This window comes from Sciurus carolinensis, chromosome 11, assembly GCF_902686445.1.
Source record: "Sciurus carolinensis chromosome 11, mSciCar1.2, whole genome shotgun sequence".
NCBI lineage: Eukaryota > Metazoa > Chordata > Mammalia > Rodentia > Sciuridae > Sciurus > Sciurus carolinensis.
This window is the reverse complement of record NC_062223.1, coordinates 74,316,707-74,330,609: the sequence shown is the minus strand read 5'-3', so window position 1 is coordinate 74,330,609 and position 13,903 is coordinate 74,316,707. Positions and strand designations below refer to the sequence as shown.

General features: G+C 33.3%; 1 protein-coding gene across 1 annotated transcript in view; it reads left to right on the top strand.

Moving 5' to 3' along the window:
* The window catches only part of Rrm1 (ribonucleotide reductase catalytic subunit M1), a 33,376-nt gene that overhangs the window by 3,076 nt on the left and 16,397 nt on the right, over window positions 1-13,903 (top strand). The window contains exons 2-8 of the mRNA XM_047519220.1: window positions 638-726; window positions 2,628-2,805; window positions 4,048-4,148; window positions 6,233-6,292; window positions 7,072-7,111; window positions 7,354-7,516; window positions 12,695-12,836. Coding sequence (XP_047375176.1) covers window positions 638-726; window positions 2,628-2,805; window positions 4,048-4,148; window positions 6,233-6,292; window positions 7,072-7,111; window positions 7,354-7,516; window positions 12,695-12,836 — 773 coding nt within the window. The remainder of the gene's footprint in view (window positions 1-637; window positions 727-2,627; window positions 2,806-4,047; window positions 4,149-6,232; window positions 6,293-7,071; window positions 7,112-7,353; window positions 7,517-12,694; window positions 12,837-13,903) is intronic.

Below are 13,903 nucleotides of genomic sequence, written 5' to 3'. Positions count from 1 at the left end.
TCCCAGTAATCCCAGTGAATCAAGAGGCTGAGGCAGGAAGATCACAAGTTCAAAGCCAGCCTCAGCAACTTTTTGCAGACTTAAGCAATTTAGTGAGACCCCGTCTCAAAATTAAAAATACTAAGGGCTGAGGATGTGTTTCAGCGGTAAAGTACCCCTGAGCAAACTCCCTGGTATTAAAAAAAAAAAAAAGTTTTCCATAAATGTACATGTGCAGTGTTTGTGTGTGTGTATAAATAAATAACTGAAACCAAAGTTTATAGACTAATAAAATAAAAGAGCTGGGGATGTGGCTCAGTGGTAAAACACCCCTGAGTTTAGTCCCTATTACTGGGGCGGGGAGGATAATTCTGGCTGCTGTGTAGGACAAGGGGGGAACATGATTTAGAAAGTTCATATAAGAATCCATCATTATAATGCAAGAAAGGAAAGACTTTCTGTATAGAATACTTGCTTTTTGAAGATGACCAAAAAACAAAAGCAATCTCAATGAATGTATAGGTGTTCGGAATCTTTTTATTTGTGAAATAGCATTTCATGTGGCCAATTTTTAAAGTTCACATATTAATTACATTTGTTTCTTTGACATTACCACTGTAATAAGTGCTAACATGAACTGTTTGGTTTGATTCTTCAGATGGCCGCCAAGAGCGAGTCATGTTCGACAAAATTACGTCTCGAATCCAGAAGCTTTGTTATGGACTCAATATGGACTTTGTTGATCCTGTAAGTAAATAGAGTTTATATCTTGGGATCCTTGATTCATGTATTTCTTTCTACTTGTCTCTTATCTCTGGCCCTTCACTTACCTGATATGCTTCTGCTATCCTGGCTATTCCTTTGGCTATAAGATGTGAATTTATTGCTTAAAATTTTTTTTCTTAATTTTGGTCCTGTCCTCTGAGCTCTTACTTTTCAGAGAACTATGAGTATGAACAAAGGAGAAAACTTGATGTTAATGTTTATTATCATGGATTTTCTTGAGTACATTACTTTATTCATAGTGGCAAAATCTGTGGTAAAACTTGTCTTTTGTTGTTGTTGTTGTTTTTGTGCTGGGGATTGAACCGGGGCACTTAACCACTGAGCCACATCCCCACTTTTAGTTTTTATTTTGAGACAGTGTTGCTAGGTTGTTGAGGGCCTCACTAAGTTGCTGAGACTGGTTTTGAACTTGCAATCCTCCTGCCTCAACCTCCCGAGCCACTAGGATTATAGGTGTGCACCACTGCACCTGGCATAAAGGTTGTTTCAAAATTGTGGTCATTTGGGTAGAAAGTGGTTTGAAATTTCTTTTTAAAATCCTTGTGGAACTGGTCATAGTGGTACATGCCTGTAGTTCCAGTGACTCAGGAGGCTGAGTCAGGAGGATCTCAGGTTCAGAGCCAGCCTCAGTAACTTAGTGAGACCCTAAGCAACTTAGCGAGACTCTTGTCTCAACATAAAAATAAAAATGAGAAAGGGCTGGGGATGTGGTTTAGTGGTTCATTCCCCTGTATCAAAAGGAAAGAAAGAAAAAAAAAAAATTTAGGGATATGGGGAAAGGAATGATAGAAGAGTGAAACAGACATAATTGCCTCATGTACATATATGACTACATGACCGATGTGATCCTTCAATGTGTATAATCAGAAAAATGAGAGATTGCACTCTACTTATGTATGATCTGTCAAAATGAATTAATGCATTCTACTGTCATGTACAACTAATTAGAACAAATAAAAAAATGAAAACAAGCAATAAGAAGTAGATTTCATGGACAGTTTAAGGAGAACAAACTTTTGTCAGATTATTAAAATTGAAATGCCTTTGTAATTTGTGAAGTACTAAAGAAAGAGTAGTCATTTTATTTTATTATGTTTTGTTTTATTTTATTTTTCTGTTGTGCTGGGGATTGAATCCAGGACCTTAGGCATGCTATACTCCCAGACCAAGAGTAGTCTTTATTAGATGATTTATCCCCAAATCTAACTCATATCTTTTATCTCCTTTAATTGGAATGATTAAAGTTTGATTCATTTGCTTTCCCATACTTGTTCTTAGGTGGAATTAGGAAAAGTGGGTTAAGTATTAGGAGCTGAAGTACTAATCATATAGGGAGAATTAGAATGAAAGATGAGGAAATATTTAGAGAATCATTGGTCTGTTTTAACTATTTCCCTGTGAAACTGTTAATCTTTGTAAAGGCTAAACTTATAATTTTTTTTTGGTGGGGGGCGGTCCTTTACCTCTGAGCTATATCCCCAGCCCTTTCTATTTTTTATTTTGAGACAGTCTTGCTAAGTTGCTGAGGGTCTTGTTCAGTTGCTGAAGCTGGCCTGGAATTTGGAATCCTCCTGCCTCAGCTTCCTGGGTTACTGGGATTACAGGCGTGTGCTATTGCCCTAGGCTAGATTTCTTTTTTTCAAGTCAGACTTCTTTCTTATAACTGTAGTATGTTTTTTTCTGGTAGCACTGTTGGCTTATGAATTCTCATTACTAAGCTTCCCACATTCTAAAGATAGTTTTTCAGAAAAGGAAGTTATCTGTATTATTATGATATAAATTTGATTATTTTCTTAATTTTTTTTTAAGAAAGCTATTGTTTCTGAGAAAAACTCAAGGAACTCTTGGTTTTGGTTTTGTAGGCTCAGATCACCATGAAAGTAATCCAAGGCTTATACAGTGGGGTCACCACAGTGGAACTAGATACTTTGGCTGCTGAAACAGCTGCAACCTTGACTACTAAGCACCCTGACTATGCTATCTTGGCAGCAAGAATTGCTGTCTCTAACTTGCACAAAGAAACAAAGAAAGTCTTCAGTGGTGAGTATGGGTGAAAAAGAAAGAATTTAATATTCTCAGAAAAGTAATAAGGGTAACAATTACATGAATTTCAAAAATTGCATTTTGCTGAGTGTGGTGGTGCATGCCTGTAATCCCAGCAGCTTGGGAGACTGAGACAGGAATATTGTGAGTTCAAAGCCTGTCTCTGCAAAAGTGAGGTGCTAAGCAACTCATTGAGACCCTGTCTCTAAATAAAATACACAATAGGGCGAGGGATGTTCCTTAGTGGTTGAGTGCCCCTGAGTTAAATCCATAGTATCACCCCCCCCTGACAAAAAAAAATTGCATCTTATTTATAAAGCAAAGCATACAAATTAGTGACAGAAGTGGAACCAGAACTTCCTTTTGCTCCATGCTTCTGACCTACTGCATGAAAGGGGTAATGGATCCTTGTTCTTTACACTTTTTGTTCTCTTTTTTTAAAGCCCATTTTAAGCAGTTGGTGGTGATGTGATTAGAAAAATGAACAATGTATATTGACAAGTTCTGGGTTAAACAGAACATCACAGTCATCTTTTCATCGATCCCTTTTCACAGCTCAGGGAATGTGGGCAAAGGAATTTAAATATTTTGTTCAGTATATAAAACACCAGCTGGTAGACTGAGATTAGAAATCTTACAGCTCTCTGTCCTATTGGGCCTCAAACATTATATATACCTGTTCAGTAGATTTATTGTGAAGATTTCAATTCTCCTGAAATTGATCTGTAGATTCAATTCATTCCCAATCAAAATACCAGCATTCCATACTAGTATGTTCATTTCATATGTAAATGTAGAAGGCTAAATACTTCTGTGACATATTGAAGAAGAACAGTGAGAGACTTTACTAAATGTGTATGTAGAACTAAACTGCTTGAGATGTTGAGAGTCTGAGTTTTAGATTGGTTTTCTGTTCTGATAGAATTAAAAAATGATGAGAAGAGATTATGATTTCCGCATTTCCTTATTTTCAACCAATAATTTCAATGAGGATAGGTATCAGAATCATCTGGGAATCTTTTTTAAGTTGCAAGAGCTTATGTTCATTCTAAGTCTTGAAGGTTGTTTCTTTAAATGAGATATTATCAGTATTAAATTATTCAACATGGATATGTTTATTGAGCACATTTTATGCCAGGCACTGCAATGGATTAAGATAAAAAACGAGAATTGAGAATTGCTGTTTTAGAAAATTAGATGTTCAGTGGTTTTGACATTTGTATTTTTAATTTTATTTAGATGTGATGGAGGACCTCTATAACTACATCAATCCACATAATGGCAAACATTCTCCTATGGTTGCCAAGTCAACACTGGATATTGTTTTGGCTAATAAAGATGTATGTATAACATTTCTGTTAGAAATATTTTGTGGGTTTTTTTTTTTTTTTTTTTAACAACACACATTTGAGAAAATTTAAAAACCACAGAAGGTATAGGTGAAAACACATTCTCCTGCTCAGAATCCTGCTTTTCCTTTCCAGAAACAACTTCATTTTATCATTTTAAAGTGTATTGCCTCAGAGTTATTATAAATATATTCTCATGCATGTGTGTTCAGTGTACTGTGCACACTATTCTCACTGATACTTTTTTTTTCTACTTATAAAGATACCTTAGAGGTTGGTCTGTATGAATTTCCCTTATTCTTTCTTTTTTTTTGGTGGTGTGAAACTGAGAATTGAATTCAGTACCAAACCTATTGTTGAGCTACATCCCCAGCTCTTTATATAGTCTTACTAAGTTGCAGAGGCTGTCTTCATACTTGTAATCCTTCTACCTCAGCTTCCAGAGTTGCCATACTGTGCCTAGCTGCCCTATTCTTTCTAACACTGGAATAATATTTCATTTTAATAGATATAAGGTCATTTTACATACAAATAAGAAGTCCTTTAGTGATGAATATTTGTTTTTCATTTTATACTGCAGTGAATATTCTCGTATTGTAGACAAATATATTGATAGATGAATCCCTTAGGTGGAATGGCTGAGCTAGAGTATGTGCAGTCAAAATTTTGATAGATTTTGCCATACTGACTCCCAAAAAGTTTGCTCAGGTAAAATTTTGAATGAACTTTCTCATTCTCAAACTTTGTTGAATTCCTTTCTCAACCTGATCTCAGAGGACAGAAGGGAAAAGATGTGTAGGTTCAACCAGATCTTTTCCTCACATGATTGATTTGCCGTGGACATCTGTACAGATTAGAAGCCAGTTTTAGCATTAGGTAATAGAATGATTAGTTTAACTTTTTTAAATATATATTTTTTTAGTTTTAGAAGGACTCAATATCTTTATTTATTTGTATGTGGTGCTGAGGATCGAACTGAGTGCCTCACATGTGTGAGGCAAGCACTCTATCACTGAGCTACAGCCCCAGCCCTAGTTTGACTCTTTCTGAATATGTATCTGATGTTGAAGAGACTTAAGAGAAAACTGAATTATTTGTATGTTGTTCATATGTATAATCTTGAAGACAGGTTAAAAGGAGAAATAAAACACAGCATCAGAACCTGTGTCTAAAAAAATAAATATTGAAAAAAAAATTGATAGTATTTTAATTCTCCATTTTTCTTGCTAGACCCATACTTATTTTGGTAACAAAGATACCTTTAAAAATTTAAAAGAAGAAAGAGGAAGCAGGGTATTATATAGATTTTTTTTTTTTCCCCTAGGCTTTGACATGGATCATTATGCAGAAACACAGTATTTTGAAAGACTGGTGCTGTGCTTTTCATTTGGAATGATTATTTGTACCTAATTGCTGTTGTTTTCCTCTATATAGCTTTGTAGTCTACAAAAACACTTAATAATAACTAATTCTGCTATAAAATCTACTGTCAAATAGTAGTTTGTTAAAAACCTGTTAAAAGTCATGGACTTTGAAGGCCCATAATCCTTTCTGTCATTGCTTATCATAAATACTATGTGCAGTTTAAAGTGGGCTCATTTTTACAACAAAAATGTGAGTTAGTACTTTTGGATTAACAACTAATTGAAAAAGTGTTTAACGATGATAATATAGTTACTTTTATGCTCATGTTCTTTTCCTCTTTGATTAAAGGTAGACTGTAAACATAATAGGGAAAGTTTGGAGAATTGTTTTAATTGAGTTCTCTTCTAGTCTTTTTTTTTGGTTGTTATATGTTAATCTTTTGTAGTGCTGGGGATGGAACTCGTTGCCTCACTCTACCACTTAACTATACTCCCAGCCCATAGATAATCTTTTAATATGTATGATTTTAAACCTAATTAGGATACTTGATTTATATGCTGATTTTTTAAAAATGTTGGATGGATTTCTGTTCTATTGCAATAAGACTTAGCATTATCTCTTTTGTATTCTATGTCAATTTTAGTTCTGGAGACAGTGCTGGAAGATTTTGAGAAAATAATTAATTCTGGGTTTTTTTTCACCCCCATTAGCGCCTGAATTCTGCCATTATCTATGACCGAGATTTCTCTTACAATTACTTTGGCTTTAAGGTAAATAAATAATGGATTTCAAGTAAGTGAGGATTCTTCCTTAAAATCAAGAAATACAGGATTTTGTTTATGTTTTGATACAAAGTTACAATGGCATTCAGTTGTTTGGATGGACCTGGGGGATTAATGGAGCTGAGTATTGGTGGTAGTTTGAATTAAGACAAAGCTTATCCAAGTTTTTGAATTTTCCAAATATTCTGGATTATCTGAGGAATTATGCAGATAATTTGTCAGAATTATCCCATGTTGTACTACTATTTTTGCAATAACTATTGAATCCCTTCTGGGTACATAGTGCTTTTCTAAGTATTTTGGTGTTGATAGACAATGTCATGACTAAGAACATGAAAATTGATGTCAAACCAGCTGAATTACAATCTCTACCCTATTTCTTATTAGCAAGTTAATCCCTCTTTGCTTCAGTTTCCTTTAGATGAGGCTTAAATAAAATTTCAACAAATTCTGTTGAGGATTAAATATGTGCTGCTTGGATTAGTCCCTAGCCTATTAAAAACATTCTGTAGGTGTTAGCAGTGTGATAATGATTGTAATGCTAATGATGATGAATATCAGAACTTATGCTATTACATACAAAGCTGACTTTTTCCAGAAATTTTCTTGTAAACTCTGCCAAAATAAAACAGCCAATTGACAATGTTCTGTATTGAAACTAGAAGAGTAAACGTGTTATTCATATTTAAAGTTACATAAAAATTGAGAGTATTTAAACATATTACCTTGTTGTGAATGTTATATCCATTATGTCTTTAAAATCTTAGACACTGGAGCGGTCCTATTTGTTGAAGATCAATGGCAAAGGTGAGAAAATTTTTGTGTTTTATATTTTCTGTTCATTATATTGAATATAGAGCTTTCACTGTTAGCCTTAACATTTCTATTTAGATTTTAACAATTAGAACTTTAGTTATTTATAAATAATTGTTCTGTTTATTGGTACTGTTTCTAAGTTTCTTTTGGTGTTCTGTTTTTTGATTAAAATACATTTCAACCTCATTTTTTTGGTGTATGCTATCATGTAAAAACTACTGTTTTGTTTATAGTGGCTGAAAGACCACAACATATGTTAATGAGGGTATCTGTGGGAATTCATAAAGAAGACATTGATGCTACAATTGAAACGTATAACCTTCTTTCTGAGAGGTGGTTTACACATGCTTCTCCCACTCTCTTCAATGCTGGTACCAACCGCCCACAACTTTCTAGGTATGTGTTGTCTATAGCTTCTTTTAATCTTCTGAAATGATTTTGACTTGGAAAATAAGGAAAAAAAAATTCATCACATAAAAAAATAAATTAAGACTAGAAGCTATGCAACTCCTAGAAGAAAATATAGGGTCAACACTTCAACATACAGGCACAAGCAATGACTTTCTCAATAGGATCCATACAACTCAGGAAATAAAGCTTCTGTGTAGCAAAGAAAACAGGAATGTGAAGAGAGAACTTACAGAATGGGAGAAAGTGTTTGCTAACTACTCTCTTGACAGAGGATTAATATCTATAATAGATAAAGAACTCAAAAAACTTAACACCAAAAAATCAGGTAACCCAATAAATAAATGGGCAAGTGAATTCAACAGATACTTCTAAAAATAAGAAACACAAATGGACAACAAATATATGAAAATATGTTCAATATCATTCACAGTTAAGGAAATGAAAATCAAAAATCTACTGTGAGATTTCATCTCCAGTCAGAATGGTAGTCAGCAAGAATACAAACAATAATAAATGCTGGAAAGGATATGGAGAAAAAGGAACACTTTTTACACTTTTGGTGGGATTGTAAATTAGTACAGCCATTGTGGAAATCAGTATGGGTGTTCCTCCAAAGACTAGGCATGGAACCACCATCTGACCTAGCTATACTACTCCTTGGGTATTTATACAAAAGAATTAAAGTCATTATACCATAGTAATACATATATACCCATGTTTATAGCAGTGTAATTGACAATAGCCAAACTGGAACCAGCCTAGGTATCCATCATCAGATGAATGGATAAAGAAAATGTGGTATATATATATATATATAAAATGGAATTTATTCAACTATAAAGAAAAACAAAATTATGTAGGAAAATGAATGAAACTGGAGACGATTAAATTAAGTAAAATAAGCCAAACTGAGGTCAAGTGTCATATGTTTCCTCTCATGTAAAAGCTAAAGAGGAAAAAAGAAAAGTGGGGGAGCAGAGATCTCGTAAAAGTAAAAGAGAGATCAGCAGCAGAATGGGATGTGGTGGGGGAGAGGAGAGGGAGTGGGGAAGTTTTGGGAAGTGATATTGGACAAAGTGTATTGTTATATTGTGTGCCTATATGAATGGGTAATTAAAAATCCCATCGTTATTTAGAACTCTAATGTACCAGTAAAAAGAATTAATTACTGCCTTCTATGAATACATGAGATTTGCATTCTGGAAAGGTCTTTGCAGTGTGGTGAATGAATTGGAGAGAGCAAATGCTAATAATGAAAATTTTCTGAAGTTGATTGTGGTAGTGGTTGCAAGACTGTGAACATTCTAAAACCTATTGAATAGTATATTATAAATAAGGAACTCTGTAGGTTATATTTAGATAAAGTTTTTTGCTTTTGCTTTTTTTTTTCAAGTAGGGCTGGTAGTATAGCTCAGTGGTATAGTGTATGCTTAGTATGTGAAAGGTCCTGGGTTCAACAGCTGGCACCAGAAAAGAAAACAGAAAAAAAAATTGATTCCAGGTATGGGATGTAGCTCAGTGGTGGAGTACTTGTTCAGCGTGTGCAAGGATCTGGGTTCAGTTCCTAGCACCACAAAAAAAAAATCAAAGAAAGGAAGAAAAACAAGTAAATGCCAAGAATTAGTTATGGGGACTTTTATAGTAATTTATATAAGAAATTATGATAGTTTGGATTAGGGTAGTGAAAGTAGATATTGAGAGAAGTAGAGATTCGAGAATTTGACAGTGTTTTGAATATAAGTCAAGGATGATTCCTGGGTTTACAGGTAAAGTAACAGGATTAATAATGATTCCTTTTTCTGAGAAAAGGAAGTTTAACACAGTTTGGTAATATGTGAAAAAATGTCATTAGTTACTTGGTTTGCCCTAGGAATTCAAAGGTATGCCAACATCAAAAATATGTATTATTATAATTCATTAACATTTATATAACTTAACACTCTTTCCTAATGAAATACTCTAACAAAATAAGTATAGAAAAGAACTTTCTTAATTTGGTAAAAGATACCCACTAAAACTTGAATCTGTCATCTCTTTTTTCAGCATAGTAGTGGAGGCTCAAGTCAACATTGTAAGATTAGAAAAATAAAAGATTGGAAATGAGGGAACAAAACTGTAATGATTCAGATATTATTTTTACATAGGAAACTTAAGAACATCTACAGATAAAAAGATTTTAGCAAAATACCTGGACATAAGTTCACTATTAATCAACTGAGTTTCTATAGCTGTTAGAAAATTAAGTTTTTAAATATACCATGTATGTTACTAGAAGGGACCTAGGAAAAAATGTAACAAAGGCACATACATTTTTTTCTTTTTCTTTTTGGTTCCGGGGATTGAACCCAGGGCTTCCAACTTGCTGGGCAAGTGCCCTATCACTGAGCCACACCCCCCAACCCCCAAAGATGTTTAGATTTTAAACACGAATATTCTAAAACCTGATTGAAGAACATTATGGAGAGTAGGTTTATATTCATAAATGGATTCAGTATTTTAAAGGTGTCAGTTTTCCCCAAATTAATCTAAAGATTCAGTGTAATTTTAGTTCATATTTCAGCATGCTGATTCTAAAATTTATGTGGAAGAACAAAAGACTAAAAATTGTCTTAGGGGGCTTCCCAAAGATATTAAGGTTCTAATCCACAGAACCTATAAACATTACCTTAATAAAGAAAATAGTCTTTACAGGCATAACTAAGAAGGAGCTTGACAAGGGGAGAGTATCCTGAATTATCCAAGTGGGCCCTATATCCAATCAGAATATTGTTTTAGGAGAGGCCGAGGGTGATATACACACCCAGAAGAGGTGATATGAAGGTGGAGGCAGTCATAGCAGAGGAATACCATTCTACCCTAAAGTCTCTGAAGGGAGTACTCTTGATTTATTTATTTTTTAAAAAATTTTAATTGTAGGGCTGGGGATCTAGCTCAGTTGGTAGAGTGCTTGCCTTGCAAGCACAAGGCCCTGGGTTCTAATCCCCAGCACCGCAAAAAAAAAAAAAAAAAAAAAATTTTTTTTTTAGTTTAGTTGTAGCTGGACACAATGCCTTTATTTTATTTATATTTTTTTACGTGGAACTGAGGATTGAACCTAGTGCCTCACACGTGCCAGGCAAGCACTCTACCACTGAGTCACAACCCTAGTCCTGTACTCTTGATTTTGACTGAGTGAGACTAATGTTAACTTCTGACCACTAGAACTGTGAAAGGATAAAATTCTGTTTTAAGTCACCAAATTACTGATTATTTGCAAAGGGAGCCATAGGAATCTAATACAAATAACAAGATAGTTTTGGAGAAAAAGTATTACCAGACTTCAAAACTACTATAAAGTTATAGTAATCAAGAAAGTGTGGTATTTACTCTAGCTAGACCAAAAAAAAAAAAAAAAAAAAAAAAAGAATATATATATATATATTTATATATATATATATTCTTTATATATATATATGAATCTGACAGTCTAGAAACAGACTCAGGTGTTACTGCCTTTTACTGGGAAAATGGTGCTAGGGAAATTGGTCTTCCATAAGAGAATATGTAATTAGATCTTTCTTTCTTTTAAGGAATTAAGTATAATTTAAAGTTTTCCATTCCAGACTTTAATACCTACTAGTAAGGTTGGATGTTTATTTACAATACACTCAGATGCTCAGAGAAAATGCACTTAATATAATTTCTCCCTGTATAATGTAAGTAGGTCCATGTACCTAGGTCTCCTTGTTTCATGCCATATGCAGGAAAAAAAAGTCAAGAAAAAAGTCTAAATTTGAAGGTAAAGCCCACAGAAGAAAATAAGAATATAAAGAAATTAAGTGTCTATTTTCCTCCCATTTATTATTATTTCAAACATACAGAAAAATTTAAAGAAAAGGACAACACACATCCTTGAATCCATAAATGCCTACATAGAAAAATTATTAACATTTTTGCCATATATATTTAAACATCTTTATCTTTGACATTTTAAAAAAAGGATATTTTTTAGACTGAGTCATTTGAAAATTAGTAGCAAACATCCTCACTCTTAATACTTACATTTTGACAGAATATGACTTCAGTGATGAAAGGTTTCTTAAAATAAGATTGAAAAGCAAAACATGAAGCAAAATATTGAATATATTGTTTAAAGTTAAAATTTTCTGTGAACAGTCTTAGACAAAGCACAAGGCAGTGTGTTCAGAATTCATAGCATGTTCAACATAGCAAATAAATTGAAAATAATTCAATGTCTATTAACAGGCACATGGACACATAGTGTATTCATATAATGGAGTATCTTACAATAATGAAAATAAGCTAGGGCTATATGTGTCAATAGGAATGAACCACTACAACATAATACTGAGTTCAAAGTAGGTTGCAGAAGGATAAAGAAATATACAACCAGAAAAGCTGTAAATATAGAACATATAAAAATGCTTAAAGGAGAGATGTTTGAAAATATTAGGGAATTATAATTTGGCTACACTTGTGTCTTAATTTTTTGAGGTAGGGTACAAGTGCAAATTTTTTGTTATATTATTTTCTGTATCTCAATGTCTGAATATTTAGTAGAAAGTCAGTGGATAGAATCCACTTGAGTGGTTGAATATTTAAGACAGTGTATGGATCACTGGTAGAGTTAGTTTCCTGAACTGGCAGAAAGATGAGATCCAAAGAGCATATAGAGGGGTTATCTTTATATATTTATTAATTTTTTTAGAGGGGTCATCTTTAAAAGACGAAGGGAGCTTTAATTTTAGTGGACGTATCAAAGAATTGGTTGACCACTGGATAGAAGTTTCTTTTTTCATAAGTATTTCATTTTTCTTGGCTTACCAACAGATTGAAAAAATTGTGTATGCTTATGAATTTACATTTGCAGTCTGGTAAAAATGTAAGCTAATATTTTAAACTTAACAATAAGATTTTTTCCTTAGCTTAATTAATATCTAGGGTGGGAAGTAAGATAATTTTGAAATAATATGATAGGTTGATATGTTTGTCATATTTGGTAAAGGTTTTTTTTGTTTGATTGTTCTTCCCCTTCTAAAAATTCTTAGGAACTTCGTAAACTTCAAATCTTTCATTCACACAACTTATTGTCTTTGGATTGTATAATCATTTATGTGACTCTTCTTCATTTCCTTGTTCTGAGTTGTCACTTTTTCCCCATAGCTGTTTTCTTCTGAGTATGAAAGATGACAGCATTGAAGGCATTTATGATACTCTAAAGCAGTGTGCATTGATTTCTAAATCTGCTGGGGGAATTGGTGTTGCTGTGAGTTGTATTCGGGCTACTGGCAGCTACATTGCTGGGGTAAGCTTCTGTTATATGATTTTTGAAAGGGTTATTCAAATCTAAAAGCAGTCACACTTATGGTCAAAGAGGGCATAATTTTATAATGCCAGTGTTTGGGAGGCCTGGCATTAATTTCTAGGTGGTCGTGTGACTTGGAAGGAATCATTTCATGTCTGGCTTTATTTTCATCTCTCTTCTTAAAGGTTTAATTTATACTAGATTATCTCTAGAATCCTTTTAAGCTTAGATTTATAATTCTGATTTATTTTAACGGTAATTATAACAGCTATCATTTTCTGATTGCTTACTATATGTTGTATCTATTATAAATGTTTCACATGAATTAATCATGTAATCCTTATTGCATCCCTATGAGATAGGTACTTTTTCTGACACATGCTAAGAATTTACAATAATTTTGGGATTCTAGGCATCAGCTTTTTCATTTTACAAATAAGGAAATTGAGCTTAGAAAGTTAAGTTTCTTATTCAGAGATCACTTAATTTGTAGTAGCACAGGATTCAAGCTTTAAACATTGGCATTTTAAGATACAAACTAGCCTTTGCTAGTTTGCAATTAATTGGGAATCAAGATAATGATTTTGGGTAGGACTTGAATTTAAATTGTCTATACTATCTACTAGTAATGTGGCCTTGGGACAGTTATTTTGTATCTTTGAGTTTTTCTCCTCATCTGTAATGAAGAAATATTTAACCCTGTGGAGTAAAGTTTCAGAAGGAAACTACTCAATTATGTAGTGTTTTGGAGGTACTGTGATATATACAGAACTTGTACATAGCAGTAGAGCCAGCCATACCTCACTTATCTTTATAGACTTACTTTGGGGTTAGAAGGATTAAAGAATGGTCTGTTGTATCTTCAAGTCTGTATCTTCAGAGTGTCTGTTTTCCTAGCTTCATTCTATAATCCATTTATTACTGAGAATCTCTATTTACCTTATGTATTGCCTTGATACTTGCATTGCTTACAATTCTTATTGTAAGTTATCTTGAACTCCTTTGGGAAAGACATCGTAGTAATATATGTTGTGGATAGACACAATATCTCCATTTTATTTATTTAT